Below are 13,323 nucleotides of genomic sequence, written 5' to 3' on the forward strand. Positions count from 1 at the left end.
GTCGAAGATTACTTGACCAAAATTTCAACCAATTTGGTTGAAAAATGAGGGCGTGACAGTGCCGCCTCAACTTTCACGAAAAGCCGGATATGACGTCATCAAAGACATTTATCAAAAAAATGAAAAAAACGTATGGGGATATCAATCCCAGGAACTCTCATGTCAAATTTCATAAAGATCGGTCCAGTAGTTTGGTCTGAATCGCTCTACACGCACGCACACACACACATACACACACACACACACACACACACATACACCACGACCCTCGTTTCGATTCCCCCTCGATGTTAAAATATTTAGACAAAACTTGACTAAATATAATGACTGGTCTGTGTTGTCAATGATTTTCTGCGAGAATGCGATCTATCTGTTTGTCGCAAAGACCGTGTGACACGAAAGTTATGAGCGGAAGACAAATCTGCTGAGTGCAATTACGTTTCAGAAGATAGTTGGTTAAAACAGTTTATCACTCAGACACGCAAAGGAACACTATAACTTTATTATTCAGGCCATATTTGCTTTCCTTTGTCATGTATGAAAGTACTGGCCTTGGTTGAAGAAAGTGACCTGTCGCTGTGCAACAAATTTGTCGCCATTTTTCGCCGTGTTTTGTAAATAAAACGTGTTTACTACCCACACATACAAAACGATGCTGTTGGTTCTTTTTATTTTCTTATTGTTTGATTCATGCTTAGCAGTTTAGTATGCTTTGTTTTCTTCTCAATTCAATGGATGGCTATAAAATAAGCATTTAAATGTGAAGGTGTTAAAATTACCCATGATCTGAGCTGTTCACATATATAAGACTTATTACCAGCCTGCCTCATTCGTGCAGACTCAGTGCAGACTGCAGTGGTTCGATTGCCCTAGCCTAGCAGACCACATAAACCCCGCTCAGCAAATTAACATGTTGGGCAAATGTGAACGAAAAAACGATGGGGATATATAGCTATTCTGATGGACACGTGGGGGAATTCGGGGGCTGTGATTGGATGGTCTCTTCCGATCATCAAAGCATATTGCTACGGAAGTCGGCCATTTTTGCCAACATCCAAAAGCATATTGGCAATAACAAAGACGCATGGTTCCGGTTTACCCATCTGTACCACACGATGTTTCAGTCGACAACAGCATACACTGACGACTTGAAATTCTTCTCGGGAATGTTTTTCAGCTTTACAAATGTCGATAGCATACCCTTTTCTGCTAACTTCCCTATGAAACAGGAATAAACCAATTATGTTCTGTCCCTAAACACCACAAACTGCCCAAAGTCGAAAGATGTAGTACAAACACGGGAGTAAAACGTGAGCGCAGTTGCCGACTGACACAAACTTTCGCATTCGGCTTTTCTTATCTTTCCTTTTCATTTTTCATTTCATTTTCATTACTTTATTGTCCCATCGCTGGGAAATTCGGGTCGCTTCCTCCCAGTGGAAAGCTAGCAGCAACGGAGTCGCGCTACCCAAGTGTTTGCGTGTATTGCGTGTATTCAACCACCTGCACTTATGACAGAATGACCAAGGTCTTTTACGTGCCATTGTGATGACACGGGGGTGGGACATGGCTTCCGTCTCTGGGTCTGCACATAAAGTTGACAATCCCAGTGCACTAAAGGATTTATAGAGCAATCTCGAAAATAATGATTGAACTCAGCGCTATGCGCTTCGTTCAATAATGAATTTTCTCGATTTGCTCTATAAATCCCTTAGTGCACTGGGATGTCTCAATAACTTAAATAAACGTGTACCTTGATTTATTCCCCCCTCTGCTTCTTTACCTCTGTAAACTTGTAGGGGTAGTTATTTTTCGATAATGACCCAGCAACCAAACAAATAACGACCCAGCAACAGCCTGAATCCTCGATAGTGCAATGGGTTAAGTTGTTCTGTGTCGGTACTACTTTTTGCGACTGAAAAGTTCCGAATGCTCTAATGTACGAAGTATACATCTCTGGAGCAAACAATACAAACATACCGCATTTAAATTAACAACTACAGGCCTGAACACATGAATCTCCATATAAAATCCATGAGTTCGGTTGTTTTCTGAATCTAGATCTGCCGTGCTCAAACGTTCATCACAAGCAATTTCCCAAGCAAGTAACTCATACTTTGTCTAGCGACAAGAGTAGTTCCCCTTCTTTTCACTCAGTTTCTTCGACAACAGACTGCAATCCGACGGTCAGTTTTCAACAATATTTCATTCAATAAACAGATCACACGCAACCAAATGCACACATCTCATCAATTTAAACAACATAAAGCGGTTTCATACACTATTTTCCCCAGAAAACTGAACTTCATACAGTTTTTAACGTTGGAACACGGGTGCAAAAGTTCGTCTGCTAGTCCCATTTGACGAAAAAACATTATCCTAAGCGATACCAAAACATATACAGAACACACAATATCTGCCTTTGCCGCCACAGCAGAATAACAGCATATCTGTGTACTTGATTTTAGTCCCAAATAGGAAAACTGACAAGAAGTGTTAACAGAATGGAATGATTTGCACGGAACTATACAACCGCGCATTAATCGATCGCCTGCGCAGGTTGACTGGTTGAGTGAATAGGATTCGATCAAACTTTCGCAAAAAACCTCCTCTTTTCTTTGAATAACTGAAGAAAGGAGGAATAAAGAGGTTACACACCTCGTCTCAGTGATTATAAAAAATAATGGTCTCAGTTCGCGGTCATGAAAAAGCTCGCTAAAGCTCGCATTTTTCATGATCCGCAAACTTCGACCATTATTTTTAATAATCACTGAGACTCGGCATGTAACCTCTACGTATATGGCCAAAAGGAGCATTGTTACCCAAGTATTTTTCTGCGATAAAAATCAGAGAAAACAACAGAGGATCGCAGTCATTATAAAAGACGATGTTCGGAAATAATTCTGTTGGTTGTGCATGAGTGAATACTCTTAGTTTTAGGGGGGTCACATTCCCCTTGCGCGTGACATGATCGGCCGCGCCAGTCACTACCGAGGAGTGTGTCACTACCGAGGAGTGTGTCACTACCGAGGAGTGTGTCACTACCGAGGAGTGTGTCACTACCGAGGAGTGTGTCACTACCGAGGAGTGTGTCACTACCGAGGAGTGTGTGGAAAGCTTGACTCACTAAAAGCAAGAATATTTACTCTTTCACAACGTATACGAGACAGTGACAAAAGGTCAGGTGTCATGTCTACTGTCCCGAATGACACACGATTGCTGACATTTCACCATTGCCAAAAGAATAAACAAATAAGAAATAGGTAGAAAATGAATGTGAAAACTGACTTTGATTGTTGATCAGTATTTTCTATACCACTAACAAATAATCTACTTACACATAGCTGTTTGGCAAATGTATGTTGCATGGGACACACTGACATGAAAGTGGAAGATGTTTTTCCCTCTAGAGAAACTGCATATCAATGTACACTTTTTGTGCTCTTCCATTCCAGTTGGCAATCAATTGTTAACGCATGTTATTAGAAAAAAATAGAACGAAAACAGATTAGATAGAATGAAAAATGTACTGGTGATGTCATTTGGGACATACTGACATGAAAACGGCACCTTTTGTCATTGTCTCATATATGTGTGTTGCAGCCAAGGTGGTGCCGATGTTGCAGCTGGTATGCATGATGTACCTGTGTGTTGCAGCCAAGGTGGTGCCGATGTTGCAGCTGGTATGCATGGTATGCCTGCCTGACGGCCAGGTGGCGGCGCTGAGCGTGCTGGAGGTGCTGTGCATCGTGCTGATGAGCCTGGAGGGCAGCAGCTGGGTGGCCAACATCGTGGACATTACGTCACAGTACGCGGGCTTCGTGTCCAGCGTGGCCCAGGTCCTGTCCCTCCCGGGGTCCATCCTCCTCCCGCTCCTCGTGCAGTTCATGACGCCTCACGTGAGTACACTGTACCCCGGGTAGACTGTGTGGTAGGTACTCGTGCAGTTCATGACGCCTCACGTGAGTACACTGTATCCCGGGTAGACTGTGTGGTAGGTACTCGTGCAGTTCATGACGCCTCACGTGAGTACACTGTACCCCGGGTAGACTGTTTGGTAGGTACTCGTGCAGTTCATGACGCCTCACGTGAGTACACTGTACCCCGGGTAGACTGTGTGGTAGGTACTCGTGCAGTTCATGACGCCTCACGTGAGTACACTGTATCCCGGGTAGACTGTGCGGTAGGTACTCGTGCAGTTCATGACGCCTCACGTGAGTACACTGTATCCCGGGTAGACTGTGTGGTAGGTACTCGTGCAGTTCATGACGCCTCGCGTGAGTACACTCTACCCCGGGTAGACTGTTTGGTAGGTACTCGTGCAGTTCATGACGCCTCACGTGAGTACACTGTATCCCGGGTAGACTGTGTGGTAGGTACTCGTGCAGTTCATGACGCCTCACGTCAGTACACTGTATCCCGGGTAGACTTTGTGGTAGGTACTCGTGCAGTTCATGACGCCTCACGTGAGTACACTGTACCCCGGGTAGACTGTGTGGTAGGTACTCGTGCAGTTCATGACGCCTCACGTGAGTACACTGTATCCCGGGTAGACTGTGTGGTAGGTACTCGTGCAGTTCATGACGCCTCACGTGAGTACACTGTATCCCGGGTAGACTGTGTGGTAGGTACTCGTGCAGTTAATGACGCCTCACGTGAGTACACTGTATCCCGGGTAGACTGTGCGGTAGGTACTCGTGCAGTTCATGACGCCTCACGTGAGTACACTGTATCCCGGGTAGACTGTGTGGTAGGTACTCGTGCAGTTCATGACGCCTCACGTGAGTACACTGTATCCCGGGTAGACTGTGTGGTAGGTACTCGTGCAGTTCATGACGCCTCGCGTGAGTACACTCTACCCCGGGTAGAATGTGTGGTAGGTACTCGTGCAGTTCATGACGCCTCGCGTGAGTACACTCTACCCCGGGTAGACTGTTTGGTAGGTACTCGTGCAGTTCATGACGCCTCACGTGAGTACACTCTGCCTCGGGTAGACTGTGTGGTAGGTACTCGTGCAGTTCATGACGCCTCACGAGAGTACACTGTACCCCGGGTAGACTGTGTGGTTGGTTCTCGTGCAGTTCATGACGCCTCATGTGAGTACACTGTACCCCGGGTAGACTGTGTGGTAGGTACTCGTGCAGTTCATGACGCCTCACGTGAGTACACTGTACCCCGGGTAGACTGTGTGGTAGGTACTCGTGCAGTTCATGACGCCTCATGTGAGTACACTGTACCCCGGGTAGACTGTGTGGTAGGTACTCGTGCAGTTCATGACGCCTCACGTGAGTACACTGTACCCCGGGTAGACTGTGTGGTAGGTACTCGTGCAGTTCATGACGCCTCATGTGAGTACACTGTACCCCGGGTAGACTGTGTGGTAGGTACTCGTGCAGTTCATGACGCCTCACGTGAGTACACTGTATCCCGGGTAGACTGTGTTGTAGGTACTCGTCCAGTTCATGACGCCTCACGTGAGTACACTGTATCCCGGGTAGACTGTGTGGTAGGTACTCGTGCAGTTCATGACGCCTCACGTGAGTACACTGTATCCCGGGTAGACTGTGTGGTAGGTACTCGTGCAGTTCATGACGCCTCACGTGAGTACACTGTACCCCGGGTAGACTGTGTGGTAGGTACTCGTGCAGTTCATGACGCCTCACGTGAGTACACTGTATCCCGGGTAGACTGTGTGGTAGGTACTCGTGCAGTTCATGACGCCTCATGTGAGTACACTGTACCCCGGGTAGACTGTGTGGTAGGTACTCGTGCAGTTCATGACGCCTCACGTGAGTACACTGTATCCCGGGTAGACTGTGTGGTAGGTACTCGTGCAGTTCATGACGCCTCACGTGAGTACACTGTATCCCGGGTAGACTGTGTGGTAGGTACTCGTGCAGTTCATGACGCCTCACGTGAGTACACTGTATCCCGGGTAGACTGTGTGGTAGGTACTCGTGCAGTTCATGACGCCTCACGTGAGTACACTGTATCCCGGGTAGACTGTGTGGTAGGTACTCGTGCAGTTCATGACGCCTCACGTGAGTACACTGTACCCCGGGTAGACTGTGTGGTAGGTACTCGTGCAGTTCATGACGCCTCACGTGAGTACACTGTACCCCGGGTAGACTGTGTGGTAGGTACTCGTGCAGTTCATGACGCCTCACGAGAGTACACTGTACCTCGGGTAGACTGTTTGGTAGGTACTCGTGCAGTTCATGACGCCTCATGTGAGTACACTGTACCCCGGGTAGACTGTGTGGTAGGTACTCGTGCAGTTCATGACGCCTCACGTGAGTACACTGTACCCCGGGTAGACTGTGTGGTAGGTACTCGTGCAGTTCATGACGCCTCACGTGAGTACACTGTATCCCGGGTAGACTGTGTGGTAGGTACTCGTGCAGTTCATGACGCCTCACGAGAGTACACTGTACCTCGGGTAGACTGTTTGGTAGGTACTCGTGCAGTTCATGACGCCTCACGTGAGTACACTGTACCCCGGGTAGACTGTGTGGTAGGTACTCGTGCAGTTCATGACGCCTCACGTGAGTACACTGTACCCCGGGTAGACTGTGTGGTAGGTACTCGTGCAGTTCATGACGCCTCACGTGAGTACACTGTACCCCGGGTAGACTGTGTGGTAGGTACTCGTGCAGTTCATGACGCCTCACGTGAGTACACTGTACCCCGGGTAGACTGTGTGGTAGGTACTCGTGCAGTTCATGACGCCTCACGTGAGTACACTGTATCCCGGGTAGACTGTGTGGTAGGTACTCGTGCAGTTCATGACGCCTCACGTGAGTACACTGTACCCCGGGTAGACTGTGTGGTAGGTACTCGTGCAGTTCATGACGCCTCACGTGAGTACACTGTACCCCGGGTAGACTGTGTGGTAGGTACTCGTGCAGTTCATGACGCCTCACGTGAGTACACTGTATCCCGGGTAGACTGTGTGGTAGGTACTCGTGCAGTTCATGACGCCTCACGTGAGTACACTGTATCCCGGGTAGACTGTGTGGTAGGTACTCGTGCAGTTCATGACGCCTCACGTGAGTACACTGTATCCCGGGTAGACTGTGTGGTAGGTACTCGTGCAGTTCATGACGCCTCACGTGAGTACACTGTATCCCGGGTAGACTGTGTGGTAGGTACTCGTGCAGTTCATGACGCCTCACGTGAGTACACTGTACCCCGGGTAGACTGTGTGGTAGGTACTCGTGCAGTTCATGACGCCTCACGTGAGTACACTATACCCCGGGTAGACTGTGTGGTAGGTACTCGTGCAGTTCATGACGCCTCACATGAGTACACTGTACCCCAGGTAGGTACTCGTGCAGTTCATGACACCTCACGTGAGTACACTGTACCCCGGATAGACTGTGTGGTAGGTACTCGTGCAGTTCATGACGCCTCATGTGAGTACACTGTATCCCGGGTAGAATGTGTGGTAGGTACTCGTGCAGTTCATGACGCCTCACGTGAGTACACTGTATCCCGGGTAGACTGTGTGGTAGGTACTCGTCCAGTTCATGACGCCTCACGTGAGTACACTGTATCCCGGGTAGACTGTGTGGTAGGTACTCGTCCAGTTCATGACGCCTCGCGTGAGTACACTATACCCCGGGTAGACTGTGTGGTAGGTACTCGTGCAGTTCATGACGCCTCACATGAGTACACTGTACCCCGGATAAACTGTGTGGTAGGTACTCGTCATAAAAAACACCTAGGCGGATACGTTTTTAGTGCGTATCTTTGTAATGACACCGCGTGTTGTCAAACCAGTCATGTAACTGGAAAGGCCATTGCCTTACCCCCACCCCACCCCCTGCCTACCATAATCAATACACAGATTGATTTTAATTATACGAATCTATAATATATCTCCCCCTTTCTTGCTTTGTCAGAACACCAGCGAGGAATGGCAGCACTGTATCCTGGCCATGTTGGCCATTGTGACGATATCCTACCTTGTCTACGTCATGCTGGCCTCCAGCGAGCCACAGACCTGGGAGGTCAAGGACCCGAAGGTCAAGGACGCGACGTTCAAGGACACAGAAGTCAAGGACGCAAAGCCTCTGCTTTCAAACGGCTCCAATCGAGAGGAATCTAGCAATGAAGTGCTGCGTGTTTCGTCTGATCAAGGCTAAAACTCAACTTACGTGTGACGTGATGATAGATTATGATCAAACCAAATTGTTCATGCGCTGGTTTCTTTGAATAAAGAGGTGATACATTACAAAGAGGTGATACATTACAAAGAGGTGATACATAACAAAGAAAACAAATGTTTGAGTTTTTTTCTGGGAATAATTATGTATCGAAAAGTAAAGAGAAACTGTAAGGAACATTTACAATGTTGACGGTTTTTTTTCTTCTGAGAATACGTTATGAACATGTCGTGAAAGTGTAGGGCACATCACGGCTCAAGCTAAATGGCGTAACGTGTTGCGTTATGTGGGGGTGGGGGTGGGAGTTCGTGGGATGGCAATAATTAAACCTCCACAAGAAAAACGAAGGCTTTGTTGCTCGTTGCGTTGTTACAATAATAACATGGTGCAGTAAATAATGTTGACTTCGTTCAGACTACTGTGCGTGTGCGTGTGCGAGTGCGAGTGCGTGTGCGTGTGCGCGTAAAATACACGTAAGTAAAGTATGTAGGATAAACAGAATATTACATAGCTTGCTGTGTCTTACCAGATTAACACTCGTTGCTTTTTCCAACATTGAAAATATTTTAAAAGCAACTTGTGTAAATGTGATACGACACAGGCTATGTAGAATTCACTCTACACACACACACACACACACTCTCACATACACACACACTCTCTCACACACACACACACAGACACTCGCGCACACACACACACTCACAGACACACACACACACACACACACACACTCACACAGATTCACAGGCATACTTTAACTAAATTGATACAAAGGAAAATTTGAAGTGACCACTAATGCTAGAAATTTGAATCTCGGATACTGTCATACACAAATTCAATACCAACCATTAGTTAAACAAATTATCTGTTTGATGAGTGATACTTACGTGCGTATCCGAAAGGCAAAAAAGCATTTTGGTTCAGGTACTACGAAATAACGAATCATACTTTGGCGATTTAATCAGGAAAACTTCACAGTTGGTCCAACATTGTGCAAACAAAATCTGAAATCACCGAGCCCTAGCCGATTTGTTCTTTCCTTCAACAAAAGTAGAGAGGCATCTGATAGTCCATTGTCCATTGTCCATTGGATTCTGCTGGTACATTGTCATGGCTTGTCTTTTAATTGTGGTTGTGTGTTTTGTTTGTTTGTTGCCTTTCTTTTGAGTTCGTTTCTTTGCTTGATGGCCTATTCTCAAGGACAGATTATACGAAAAGGCCGCAGCCTTCGATCTTGATCTATGTTGAATAAAGTCTCTCTCTCTGTCTCTGTCTCTCTGTCTCTGTCTCTCTCTCTCTTTCTCTCTCTCTCTCTCTCTCTCTCTCTCTCTCTCTCTCTCTCTCTCTCTCTCTTTCTCTTGTGAACGGCGAGATGAATAGGTATCCTATTTATGTGAATGCTGCAATACGTTGTGTTAAATATTGGTTGAAGTTGTTAAGAATGGACGTAAATAGATTGCCACATAAAGCCTATAAAATGTTGCGTGAACTGGATGAAAGAGCTAAAAGAAACTGGGTGTCTAGTGTACGTTGTAAATTATGTCAGAATGGTTTTGGGTTTGTATGGATGAATCAAGGAGTGCAAGATGAGAACCGTTTTTTGAAAAATTTCAGAGAAAGATTGATTGATTGTAGATGGCAGGAATGGAATTTTCATGTTCAGAACAGTGATAGATTTGCGTTATATAGGACATTTTGCACTGTGCACGAAGTAAAACCTTATTTATTATTGAACATGGATAGGCATTTGAAAATTATTATGGCAAGATTCCGAGGTGGAATAACAGAACTATTTGTGCACGTTAATCGATATGAGATACGATGCGGACATGTTGTTATGCCCATTGTGCAGGGAACGTAAGGAAGATGAGTTTCATTTTGTGCTTTGTTGCCCCGCACTTCGTGATTTGCGATGCCAGTTGATTCCTGCTAAGTTTTATAGAAACCCAAGTTTACACAAGTTTTCTATGCTTATAGCATCTGTGAATGAAAGTATTGTTCGAAAGTTGTCAGCTTATGTGTACAAAGCAATCCGGCTACGTAGTGTTGTTATGTCTTAGTTCATGTAATCCTACAATATATTTTATTTGAAATGTAATGTCCTAGTTCGTGTATGATTTAGTTCATTTGATTTGTGTGCAAATGTCATTATGTCATTGTATATATGTTCAACCCCCTCATAGGGGCTATGGCCTAAATGAGTAAACAATCCAATCCAATCCAATCTCTCTCTCTCTCTCTCTCTCTCTCTCTCTCTCTCTCTCTCTCTCTCTCTCTCTCTCTCTCTGTACTAGCAGTAAGGTAGATACACACCAAGGCTACGCACAGACAGTCATGTTCACGTAAACAAACAACAGGCGTTAAAATGACACGTTTTATTTGCTGGCATGAAGACTGAGTGGACTCAAGTAAATCAAACACACAAAGTGAAAAGTCAAAGTAAAAGAGAGCTGTAAGTCAGTACAGGTGCTTGGAAGCTCGCAGTCTTTGACATATGAGACCGCTCACCGCGTTCTGTGAGACTGTGTCGGTCCAATGAAGAAAACGCACAATGTACTTCCAATACGTAAGATTAGAGGGTAAAAAACTAACTTTAATTAATGGAGAGAAACAAAAGAAACTTTTCCCTTCGCATATTGAAAATCATCGTGTCAACCCGTTTGTACAATGGCGGTCGTGTCAGTGAACATATTGAAAATCATCGTGTCAACCCGTTTGTACAATGGCGGTCGTGTCAGTGAACACATTGACGGCCACAGCACCTATCAGGTACGTTTTTCGTTATACTGGAACCATCAGTACTCTGAAAAGGAAAGATAACTCTGAACATAGCTCTTTGTGCTGCAGCAAGATGATTGCTTCCCCTAGACACCAGTTTCTCAATTTTTTTTTTTTAATTGTCATACCTTGTATATGTGATGATTTTTTTTATTGAATATTTTAAACTCAATTCTTCCGTGTCAATGTTTTTTTTTACAAACCCCAATGTACTTTCTGTAAGTCAAATAATAGTGTACCATTTAAAATAAATTCCATTTATAGAACGAAATAAACCTTTTCCTTCTTACATTTTAAATCCGTCATGCAAACAGGTTCTGTATGTCCCGTGCTGAGACATGAACACACAAAGGAGAACAACATAAAACAAACACATTTTCAAACATAAAAGGGAAGAAATATATCCTCAATAACCAAAGATCATCTACTCAAAATTGTCATAAAACCTGAACATAACTTGTGGATCAAAATCTAAGACTTGTAGAGTGACATCACGCGGACACCAAATGTACAACTGACTCCACACAAAACACAAAAGACACCCATGCGAGTAAATGGACAAATATATCAATCACACACGATTGGTTCTGTCACTGTACTTGTTAGCTGAGTAGTTTAACCGAGGCGTGACGCTGACATCACGTGCCCTTCAAAAAACTAGTGTGATCGTGACGATGACGGCATGTGCCCTTCAGAACACTAGTGTGACAATGACGTCATGCACCCTTCAGAACACTAGTGAGACAATGACGTCATGCACCCTTCAGAACACTAGTGAGACAATGGCGTCATGCATCATTCAGAATACTTGTGAGACAATGACGTCATGCACTCTTCAGAACACTAGTGAGACAATGACGCCATGCACCCTTCAGAACACTAGTGAGACAATGACGTCATGCACCCTTCAGAACACTAGAGTTACAATGACGTCATGCGCCCTTCTGAACACTTGTGTGACGGGATTCAGTTTGAAAGCAATGCAGTGTGGCAATCCTAACTAGAAATAAAATACATGTGTGTGTGTGTGTGTGTGTGTGTGTGTGTGTGTGTGTGAGTGTGTGAGTGCAAGGGCGGATCTCGGGGGGTTACACGGGTTACATAACCCCCACACCCCCCCACCCCCCCAAAAAAGAGGTAATTTATTGGCTCAGGATGCACCAGATAGCTCTATTTTGCTTCTTTGGATAAAAAAAATTTCCGGGGGGGCATGCCCCCGGACCCCCCTAGAGGCTTAGGTGCCTTCGGCGCCGTCAACTTGTATCTTCGCAGTCATTATGTAACCCCCCCCTCCAAAGTGAATCGATCCGCTGTGTGTGTGTGTGTGTGTGGGTGTGTGTGTGTGTGTGTGTGTGTGTGTGTGTTGGAGGACGGGTGGGGATGAGGGTGAATGGGGGAGGTTTCACGACTTACTATATACGTGCCACCAATCTAACGATAGTTCTATCAAACCTAACTAAGATACTACATATATATCTACAGTTTTCAATACAGACTTTCAAAAAAAAGTCGATAAAATCAATGGCAATAAACGCATGAAGTAAAAACACATAAATACATTGTCCGGATCAAACGCTCAAGGTGTTGTATAATACCTCTGCAAATAAAGCGGCTTACATCAAAAAACTAAACATTGACATTCAATAAATTCATTTTACAAAAAAAAAGTCTATTAAGAAAATAAGAGTCTGGATCAAACGGTTAGTGTTTTTTTGTTATATCTGGTTTCTACAAATAAAACGGTTTATACTTTTACAAGAGAAATGTTGAGCAATGTTGGGAACAGACGCACTTGTCAAGTTAGAGGCTCTAGCTCCCAAGACGACTAATCAGAATATTTGTAAGCCGGACAAATAAAAAAAGAGTAAAACCAATAAAAGTCCAATGTTCCAACACACAATCTCATCATGGTTTTCATGGCCTAACTAACCCTCCAAACGGTGGTGAACTTTCACTGAATATTGTTGTAAGTGTCTATATGTAATTACAGAAACAAATGCAATCCCCAGACGAAATGCGTTGGTGCAGTAACGTCGCAGGGTGCAGAACTGTCTTTGGGAAAAGTAAAGTAATTTGTATGTGATCACGGCGTATGTGATGACGTCACAGGGTGTATGTGATGACGTCACAGAGTGTCGTATGTTTGCAGAACAAGTTACAAGGTTGTATTCTCAATCTTTTTCACGTTGCCCTCAAGTGTTACAATGGCGTGTTCTCCACCTCCCTGTGATGCACGTAATCGTTGGGATTTTGTTGCAGCATCTCCACTTCCGGGTTCTCGTACCCAGGCTGCACCACATTTCCGCCCCCACTTCCGTTTACGGTGTTGTTGGCGGCCTCACCATTGTTCTGCGTGTAGCCTGCAACACACAAC

At 45.2% G+C, this 13,323-nt stretch overlaps 2 protein-coding genes across 9 annotated transcripts in view; one reads left to right on the forward strand and one right to left on the reverse strand.

The window, feature by feature from the left end:
* LOC138970273 (sialin-like) overlaps positions 1 to 8,542 on the forward strand; it is a 50,053-nt gene extending 41,511 nt beyond the window's left edge. Inside the window, exons 9-10 of the mRNA XM_070342767.1 lie at positions 3,658 to 3,899; positions 7,905 to 8,542. Of these exons, the coding sequence (XP_070198868.1) occupies positions 3,658 to 3,899; positions 7,905 to 8,147 (485 nt within the window). The 3' untranslated portion in view covers positions 8,148 to 8,542. The remainder of the gene's footprint in view (positions 1 to 3,657; positions 3,900 to 7,904) is intronic.
* A 3,948-nt stretch (positions 8,543 to 12,490) lies between these two features.
* Positions 12,491 to 13,323, reverse strand: part of LOC138970437 (putative ammonium transporter 1) — a 66,267-nt gene continuing 65,434 nt past the window's right edge. For all 8 annotated transcript variants that reach the window (XM_070342895.1, XM_070342889.1, XM_070342893.1 and 5 more), the window contains one exon: positions 12,491 to 13,309. In XM_070342895.1, coding sequence (XP_070198996.1) covers positions 13,149 to 13,309 — 161 coding nt within the window. In that variant the 3' untranslated portion in view covers positions 12,491 to 13,148. The remainder of the gene's footprint in view (positions 13,310 to 13,323) is intronic.

This window comes from Littorina saxatilis, linkage group LG7 (genome assembly GCF_037325665.1).
Source record: "Littorina saxatilis isolate snail1 linkage group LG7, US_GU_Lsax_2.0, whole genome shotgun sequence".
Taxonomy (NCBI): domain Eukaryota; kingdom Metazoa; phylum Mollusca; class Gastropoda; order Littorinimorpha; family Littorinidae; genus Littorina; species Littorina saxatilis.